General features: G+C 40.4%; 1 protein-coding gene across 2 annotated transcripts in view; it reads left to right on the top strand.

The window, feature by feature from the left end:
- The first annotated feature begins 1,291 nt into the window (after positions 1 to 1,291).
- LOC122069529 (probable transcription factor PosF21) overlaps positions 1,292 to 9,868 on the top strand; it is a 59,890-nt gene continuing 51,313 nt past the window's right edge. The window contains exons 1-2 of one of the 2 annotated variants that reach the window (XM_042633570.1): positions 1,292 to 1,692; positions 1,791 to 2,440. In XM_042633570.1, coding sequence (XP_042489504.1) covers positions 1,806 to 2,440 — 635 coding nt within the window. In that variant the 5' untranslated portion in view covers positions 1,292 to 1,692; positions 1,791 to 1,805. Of the gene's footprint in view, positions 1,693 to 1,774; positions 2,441 to 9,868 lie in introns of both variants that reach the window. The other variant, XM_042633571.1, reaches the window with a different exon arrangement.

Raw genomic sequence — 9,868 nt, 5'->3', positions numbered from 1 at the left:
CACCCCTCGAGGTAGGGGTGTCAATTATAGGATCGAATCGGTAGGTTCGATCAGGCTTCACCGTTAAAACTTGAATCGACCTAACCCGATTACTAAATGTGTTGGGCTGTAGCCCAACACATTTGTTAATAGGTAGCTCTTGGTGCAAGGGTGCTAGCCGACTAGTGCTTGATAGAGATCAACCGATTAATAGAACATGTTTAAGGCCCTTTTGTAGCCCGCTTAGAGCTTGTTTAGGGCCTCGTTTACTAAGTCCAATACTTTTACAGACCATTTAAAGCCTGATTATAGCTCATTTAGAAATAAATGTATCATTAGCCTGTTTAAAGCCCGACTAAGGTCCGTTTAACTTAATTATTGGTAGCTAGGGGTGTCAAACGGTCATCTCAACTTGGTTTCGGCCAAGCTGAATTGGTTTCAGTCTAGGAATGAGGGAGGCTAAAACCAATACGTTAAGAAACTCCGGTTTTGGTTTTGTTAGATTTATTTTGGTTTTTCAATATCAAGTTAATATTGGTTTAGATTGGCTTATTATCGAAACCATGATGAAATCTATCATTCATAACTTGCAATGATGAAAGATTTGGCTAAAACAATTTAAATTGTGATGAAATCATGGTTTATCATTGTAAGGGAAAGATACCTAATATTGAAACTAATGGATAACTAATTACTTTAAAAAAAAAAAACCAATAATGAAGTTACAAAATGAACCCTACTATCCAACAAAATTGTACAGTGAACAAGGAGATCAATGGAAGAAATGTTACAATTTATAAATCAATTTCCTAATTCATAACCTCATATTCATTGATTTGTAACAATTCCCCTTACAACAAAAAATATTCTCACTAATATTGTAAAAAATAAATAATTAATTCACCTACTGAAAAGCTGATAATCACTTTTTTTTTTTTTTTTAATTGGTTTCATTCGATTTGGTCTAGTTTTCAGTCGATCCCAACATACCTCAGCCCAAAACCAATCTAATAAGGATCGATTTGGCTCGATTTAGGTTTTATTGATCGGTTTCGATCAGATTGGGTTAAGTTTTGACACTCCTATTGCTTGCCGGATTAAAGATTGATGAGTAACTGTTCATAAATGGGACCCCATGCCTAGCATATGAAGATCAAAAAACTTAAATGGGCCAGTTGTGAATTTGTGATGAAAGATACTTAAGGTGTGGAAGCCGATTAGGCCTCATCAAAATTGACTCGACAGACTTGATTGGGTGTCAATTTTTTTTATAATTAAGGGTAATACTGTTTTTTTACATTTGTAATCGCACGACAATGACAACCAGGGAGAAATTAAGAGAAATTAAGAGAAGGTGTGAAATTCTTTAGTCATCAATGGAGGGTGTATTTCATACACTCCCATTCCCATCCACATTCCCATTCCCATTCCCATTTTGTCATTCTGTAAAGTCAGTGAACTCTGGAGAATCCACGGATTGTTCTTTATTTGGTTAAAAATTCCGGTGCTTCGTAGTTCAGTATGTGCGAAGATCGATGCAAGATGCTCAAATCTCTGGTTTCTAGGGTTATTTTATGTTTTTATCCGTTGCTGCTAGTCGTTTCTGATGTTGAAGTTTTAGGTTGGGGAATTTAGAGCTTTTCGGTTGCTTATCTGTTGAAGCCTTAGGTCTTATTTGTATCGCTTTTGAGGGAAGTCGGTGTTTCTGTTAAGGTACATCGCAAATTCTGCTAAAAACTAAGCTTGGATTCTCAATCATATTCTTGGGTTTTGACTTTGATTTTGAAAAGCCCAGTTGTTTTTGGCTGTAGTTCTTAATTTAATTCATGGAGAAGGATAAATCCCTGGGCCATGGAGGGGGGTTTCCCCCTCCCTCATCTCGTTACTCTGCTTTTCCTTCTTCCGGGAGTAGCTTTAATGGTAAATCTGAAGCCTCCTCGTCGTCGTCGACGATGCCACCACCAGCCCTCGAGACGGATTCTAGCCATTTCAGCAGTGACTTAAGCCGAATGCCGGATTTCCCCCCAAAGAATGTTGGCCACAGGAGAGCCCAATCGGAGATACTCAGTCTCCCTGATGACATCAGTTTCGATAGCGACCTTGGTGTTGTGGGTTCTGGAGAAGGTGGTCCTTCATTGTCAGATGATGCCGAGGAAGATTTCTTCTCCATGTACATTGACATGGAGAAATTTGGCTCATCTTCTGCAACATCTGGATTTCAAGTAGGTGAGTCATCTTTGGCACAAGCTTCTGCAGTGGCAACTGGAGCTCCTTCGTCTGAGAACATGGTTAATGAGAGACCAAGGATTAGGCACCAGCACAGCCAGTCCATGGATGGGTCAACTTCAATCAAGGCAGAGTTGCTAGTTCCGGAAGGTGCTTCTTCAGCAGAAACCAAGAAAGCTATTTCCGCAGCTAAGCTTGCTGACCTTGCTCTCATCGATCCAAAGCGTGCAAAGAGGTAAATTTCCCGGAGGCATTTATTGAGTTATTGGGCAATCTTAGTATACATGAGCTTAAATATTGGTTCACATTGGTTCTGCTTTATCCATTGCTCCTAGAGAATCTCTGCATTATATAATTCGGCGTTTCTTTGTTAGGGAGCATGTCCATGCTCTATATTGAGTTTTGAGCAATCAGTATATGCGGATGTGGTTAGGTGTGTTGAAAGGTAGTAGCACATATCCGCATTTGTACTAACTTTTTTAGGGGCTGATTTATTCACTATTTCTTTAAGCTTTTGGTGTTATTTTACCACTTTTTTGAAATTGTTCCCTTCAGTGATATTTGTTAGATTTTCACTGACCAACGGAGTGGGTGTATTTAATAAATGCATGCATGAAATCTATCATGATTTTATTTCCAAACATGGAAAGCATGTAAAGCATATGTAGTTAGGGTTTTATTGATGAATAGCTGTAATTGATTCACTAGTAAATAGTAATTTTATACTGCGAAAGAGATATTCCTGTTTTTGGGGCAAGAATATAATAAGCTGTAGTTGATTCACCAGTAATTTTATATGGCAAAAGAGATATTCCTGTTTTTGGGGAAAGAATATATAATTGCCACAATATTAATTGGCTGTTATTGTCGTGATGTCCCTTTCTGTACTGTTTTTCATGTTCAGTCCTCTTCATCTATTCTCTGTTACATGGTTCAAAATCCCCCTCAGATCCCTGTACTCTCTGAAGGATTGTTTTACATACAAGGAAAAAGTATTTGGATCCAAGAAAAGCATGGAACCTTCAAGTTGCAGAACATTTTTATTTTTTAGATAGGTAGGCCCTAAGGAGAGTTGAACTCACACCCAAGGATTAAAGTATTGGTATTATTCGTCGTGTTGATCGGCTAAATTTAAGATACGTATCGGAGGGTATTATATCGTATCAAAGATACGCTAAGATATGCTAAAGATCAAGGACTAAAGTATTGGTATCGGTCGCCCTATCGGTCAGCTAAATTTAAGACATGTATCAGAGGGGCATCGTTCATATCGAAGATCCTTTAAACCATGCTCACACCTCTTAATTGTGAGGTGTTGGTTCTTGCTAACTGAGCCACTCCCTTGGGGTTAAGTCATAAGGCAACGCCGTCCGTGGGACTCGAACCCATGACCATGTGGTTAAAGCCACACGCTCTACCAGCTGAACTAGGATGGCACTGCAGACCATTTTTTATTTCCTTTTCTCTCATCTTTTCTCTTTTACCAGTTTAGATTAGATTATGTCATTAATTTCCAGAAAGGGTGACAATGGATACCTTTTGCCTGCCTTACCTATCCTAGTTTGGAGCTTTGGATTGCAAAGATTTCGTATATTAGTGAGGGTAAGGGTTGCTCTCCTCCTTCCCCATCCCCCAGACCCCCCCTTTCCTGTTTGATGGAAAGGATACATTAAAAGCAAATCAAACTACAAAGTACATCATCTATCATCTAGGGACGAAATGTAATGTAGAACCAGTTCAACTAAGAACCAACTCTATAGAAGGATCAATAGCAGGTCTAACGAGTAGTTCTAGCAAATACCAAAGAGGACTGAATCCCAGAATTAGAAAGTGTCCAGATTTAGCAACTGACCATTCTGATGGACCAGATCTTCCAGTCGAAGGTAGCCCCTGTTGAGGGTATTAACTTCTGGAAATATCAGCCTAAACTGATGGATAAATACAGAACTATGAAGGTGACTCAGAATTAGAAGGTTGGAAATAAAAAATAGTAACTCACTGTTACCATCAATCTAGCCATCAGAACAGTCCAGTACTCTGTCAAAGGAGGTCTTGGGATGGATATTACAGCATTGGAAAAGTAGGCTGCAACGGATGAAAGGATCTTCAGTTCCTTGGATTTGAAGTTGTGAATAAGAGAACTCCATACACAGGTGCTGCAGGGTGCTTTCTTGCAAATCCAACTCTGAGCTTGTTGGATCAATCATCTAGGAACCAACAGCAACTTTCAGCAGTAATATCAAGCCTTTGATTGTCTCTCAGTTGCAGATCAACCCACAGAACGATAAATAGAAATAAGGAAATCAATGAATAAAGAATGGGGAAGAAGATAGGGTTATGTCTCTCACTCACACCTAGGCCTCTCACCTCACATACTCTCTCCTACTCTACTGCCTCTCACAACACTCATTTAACACAAATCAGTTTTTTCATTCGTTCATATTGTTGGGTCTTTGAATACAGCCCCTTAAATAGTTTCCTCCATGCATGGAAAGGAAGTCTTCTTACATTTTGGAAACCCTCTACTAAATTCAAATTAAGATCTAACTTGTGGCTAATTAACAAATAGAAAATCCTAAAATTAGTAATTACTTGCATGGAGAATCATAGGACACAACTTGGAAGCTTCTGGACAACTGCTGCAATGCTGGTTTGATGGCACCTTGGAGGATCTTCTAGAAGACGAAAATAGGAAGCAAAATATAGGCATAATATGGGGTTGCTTTACTGGTTCGATGGCTGCAAAGGTGGGCCAACATAGGACAAAATTGGGGGGTTGGGCTTGTTGGTGTATGATGTCTTGTATTCCGTCGCAGTTTAATCCAGGGAGTACTGGTTCAGCACCTAGACAGGCAGGACGGCCGTCCCGCTAGCCGGTTAGCGGGCCGTGGGGGTTGCAAGGGGGGCAGGAGGCCCCCCTGCATAGCAGGGGGTGTAGGGGTGCGCAGCCCCCCGCTCGAATTTTTTATTTGAGGGCAATTATGTACTTTCCGGATTAGGGTTTTTTTCGCTATATATTTGTAGCGAGGGTTTCTTTCTCTGTAATGCAAGCAATACTGAGAGGTGTGAGGACGAGCGCTGTAACCCTATTCTCCATTGATGGTGAAGCAGGATCTCATCTCACCGGGGACGTAGGCAACCTTGCCAAACCTCGTAAAATCCGTGTGCATTGTTTGTTTTGTTTTTCCATTATCTTCTGCATCGTTTTAGGGTTGCGTTTCTACAGGGCTGGCTGGACTTCTTCCTTCTTCTATAGTGCAGGCTAGCATGGGTGTCTAAATCAAAATCGACTCGAACTCTATTTAGACTCCTATCGTTAACAACAAAAAATAAAATAAAAATAAAATAAAATAAAAATAAAAATAAAATAAATTTTCTACCATGCAACAGAGAGAATCCTTCTTTGGGATGACCTTCATCTCATTTCCCTCCCAAGCTGGCCCTCTCCCTTGGGGCATGGGGGGTGACTTTTAAGGGGGTTCCGCCATTGATCCCTCCTTTGTCGAGCATTTAACTCCTGCCTGGAGGACATCGGTATGCATGATTTCAGATGGTTTGGGACCAAGATCTCCTTGTTTAACTGCAGAGGTGAATAGCATAGCTTGCAAGCTTGATAGAATTCTTGTGAATGACCCCTGGCTCACCTCTTTCCCTTCCTCCTATGTAACTTTTGGTCTGCTTGGTTTTTCTGATCATTGTCCCATTTTTCCCTCCTTATCCAACCCCCATATCTCCTTTAGGCCTAAGCCCTTCAAGTTTTTTGACATGTTGGTGCACCATCAGGATTTTTTCCCCACAGTCAGGATGCCTGGTGTATGCTGGTTCAAGCTTTTTCCTCCCCCATTATTGCCTTCGCTAAAAATCTTAAGAATGTTAAAGTTGCTCTCAGGTTTTGGAACTCTTCCTTTGGTAACATATCCTCCAGGGTCACTGATTGTAGAACCAAACAGGCTTCCATCCAAATCAGCCTCCAATCTGATCTCCACAGTCCCCTTCTGGCTACTGAAGAGCAGGCCACTTCCCTTGAGCTGTCTACTCTCATTGCCTAGGAAGAAAGCTTCCTTAAGCAAAAATCCAATATCAAATAGCTTGAGCTTGGTGACACCAACTCTTCCTATTTTCACAGATCTCTCAAGGCCAGAGCCAACCTTAACTCTATTCCCATGTTCACTGCTAGAGATGGGTCCCTTCTCCATAGTCTTGATGCTATCAAAGCTGAAGCCCCGGGATACACCTCTGATCTGTTCAACCCGCCCCGTTCTCTTGCTTCCCCCTATCTCCCCAGATTAATCAACAAATTCATTTCTCACCATCTCCTTGCCTCCCTCCAAGCCATCCCTTATGAGGACGAGATCTCTGCTGTTGTCCTCTCTCACAAAGCCAACAAAGCCCATTGTCCCAACGGTTTCAGCATGGGGTTTTTCACCTATTGTTAGGACATAATGAAGCTTGATCTCTTTAAAGCTATTTGTAGTCTCTTTCTCACTCCCTCTCAATTCCATGGGATAAATCACTTTCCTTTGCTTCATTCCCAAGAAAGAAGGAGCCTCTTTTCATGTATGATTTTAGGCCGATCTTCCTTTGCAATCACGTCTATAAATTCATTGACAATAGGATTCCACTGGTGATTGACTCCCTTGTCAGCCCGAACTAGTTTGCCTTCATAGTTGGTGGAAGCATTATCTATAACACTATTCTTTGTCAGGACATTGTTTGAGGTTTCGATAAAAAATTTCACTCTCCTCCCACCCCCTTATGAAAGTTGACATCCATAAAGCTATTGACTACGTAAAATGGGTGATGTAGATGGGGCTTGTAAAGAAGGGCTGTTGGTCCCGATCAAATCAGGCCAGCCAGTTCCAATTTGGCAACTCAAACCAGCAACAAGCCAGACCCAACATGGGCCAATCAACTAGCTAGAGTGCTATTACTGTTCATGCAGGTACTGTTCACGTGAACAGCATCTTGGAGGCCCAATATCGACAGTTGGCTTGGATGAGATGTTGCCAATTTGATGTCTTGGACAACAAGCTACAAGGAGTGGACAATTGCTAAAAGATTTGTTTTCTTTTTTGGGTGCTAGAGATTTATTTCTTTTTTATGTTTGCTTAGTGGTTAATTAGGTTCCTTCTATTTGTTAAACAAAGTAGCTAGTTGTTATTTCTTGTGAAGTAAGTAATTCCGTATAGGAGAGAGTAAGTTTCCTATTTGGTTAAGGCTTCTCAACCTTTTTAAAGACATACATTGTAAGGATTTAACAAGTTTGAATTAATGAAAGTTTGAGAAGTTATCTTCCATGGCTAAGAGAGTCACTATGAGAGGGTGAGATACCCAGGGGAAGGTGAGTGGCCTGAACCAAGCCACCACTTCTCTCCTACATCCTCACCTCTCCATTGAATTCCTTTTCTTCCTTTGTTTTTCCTTTATTTTTGAGTGCTGTAAAATCATTGTTGGATTACAAAACTGATCAGCAAGATTGAAGAATAGAAGCCAACCTATAGCCAGAATCGACTCAGATCTGTTAAGGTTTTGAAGTGCCAATCGAGTCTTCTTATTTTGCAGACGAGGGATCAGCTTCAGCCCCTTTTTTGAGGGTTGATCAGGTACATCAAGAGGGGAACTCAGCCAGAGTTTTGTGGCCTATGGTGGCCTGCAGCTGCTGTAATAAAAAAAATCCCCTGTTCGAGTCCAGATTGAGACTTATCTGAGTGGAGACTTGGACCCGCTGATTCTCCCTATCCAGCCCACAGTCGTGGCTCAATTTTTGAAGGACAGTTAGACATCATACGAGGGATCTTCACTCCAATTTTGAGGATCATCTGAAGCTGGAAACTCAACTTGAAGATTGACCAGAAGTTTTTTTTTTTTTTTTTTTTGCAACCAGCAGATCTTCCAATCCAGCTGTCGGATATTGATCAAATTTTGATGGTTTGTTTAACCATATAAGATCTCCATTCAGTCCAAATTTCAGCCTCAACAGAGACCTATTGTGTGTGTTGTGACTTAACAAAGTTTTGACCTAAATAAGGATTTTGTCTAAATTCCAGATTTCTTGTTGGATCTGAATCTGCTTATTATTAATTGTTGGAGTCTTCTATGATCATCTACTGGGGTTGACTACATCTGTAATCGGCCTGATATCAATGGGACTTCATCTCCAAAGTCTTCCATGAGATGTGCTTTCCCCCCAACTTCATTAATTGGATCTATTCATGCATCTCCACCCCCTGCTTCTTTGTTCTGATCAGTTGTAGTCCTAAAGGATTCTTCTTTTCCTCTGTTGGCATCAGCCAAGGTTGCCCCTATCCCTTTCCTCTTCTCCCTGGCCCGGGAAATCCTCTCTCGTTTTATCCAATCTTCCACCGACTTGCACCTCATCTCTCCCCTTCCCAAGTGTAAAGCCCTCAAGTTCACCCACTTTGCCTTTGCCGGCAGGCCTTCTCTCCATCTAATCCATCATTTCCTCCCACCGCCTCTTTGAAAATCTTTCTAGTCTTCACACCAACCTCTTTAACTCCCATCTTTTCTTAGCTGGGGTCTTGGATTCCATAAAATCTTTCCTTTTGGGCATCTCTGGCTTTGCTTTGTAATTTGGTTCACCATATGTTTTTAACACCCATAACATGGCTTCTTAGAAGCTGGCCATAATCTTACAAAAACACGCATTAAGGACTCTAATTAATGATGGAATTAGGCAATTGGATTGAACACACTTAGGAACCAAATGATTACAGGATTTATAACAACAACGACGACAACAACAACAACAAAGTCTTGTCCCAACTGATTGCAGGTTTTCTAAATAGCCCAATAAATAGTACAAAATAACATGAAGTTTGGAAACACAAGGAATCTGGTCTAGGACCTAAAGATGAAGCAACTAAGTTGCCCTAGCAGAAGAACACTTGAATAAAATATGTTCCAACCTTTCCTCCACTTTCGTATATATAAGACACTTGAAGCTGTTACAAGGTGACCGACCATAATCGGGCACATATTTAGTTATTTTGGGGTATTTTGTATTTTGTAATTTGAATTTTATTTGTTCAGGCATAAAACTAATGAGTCATACTATGAAACTATAGGAAAAGGTTATTAAAGCCTACCTGAGAAGAGAAACTAATATCTCAGAGAATCAATTTAGTTTCATGTCAGGTAGATCCACGACAGAAGCTATATACATACTCAAGAGGCTCATGGAAAGATGTAAAGTTTGCGAGAAGGATCTCTATATGGTCTTTATTGACTTGGAAAAATCATATGATATCCCTAGAGAGCTAATCTGGCATGTTTTAGAGAAAAGAAGGGTGTCAAGTATATATATGGATATAATCTAAGACATGTATAAGGGCGCGGTGACTAGTGTGGGAATAGTGGTTGGTCAAGGTACTAAGGTAGTAAATTCCCAATTACAATTGGGTTCCATAAGGGATCAACTTTATCATGGATGATTTAATTAGGAACATTCAAGATGAGGTTCCGTGTTGTATGCTTTTTACCAATGATATTATTTGGTGGATGAGACAATACCAAGGATTAATGTTGAGTTGGAGTTATGGAGATCAATCTTGGAATCAAGAGGTTTTAATATAAGTAGAATAAAGATGGAGTACATAGTGTGTAACTTTAGTCACACTGAGGACGGATGACGAAATGGTGAAAC

The sequence above is a fragment of the Macadamia integrifolia genome, unplaced genomic scaffold, assembly GCF_013358625.1.
Source record: "Macadamia integrifolia cultivar HAES 741 unplaced genomic scaffold, SCU_Mint_v3 scaffold631, whole genome shotgun sequence".
Taxonomy (NCBI): Eukaryota; Viridiplantae; Streptophyta; class Magnoliopsida; order Proteales; family Proteaceae; genus Macadamia; species Macadamia integrifolia.
The sequence above is the reverse complement of the archived record's forward strand: the minus strand, read 5'-3'. Positions and strand labels throughout refer to the sequence as shown.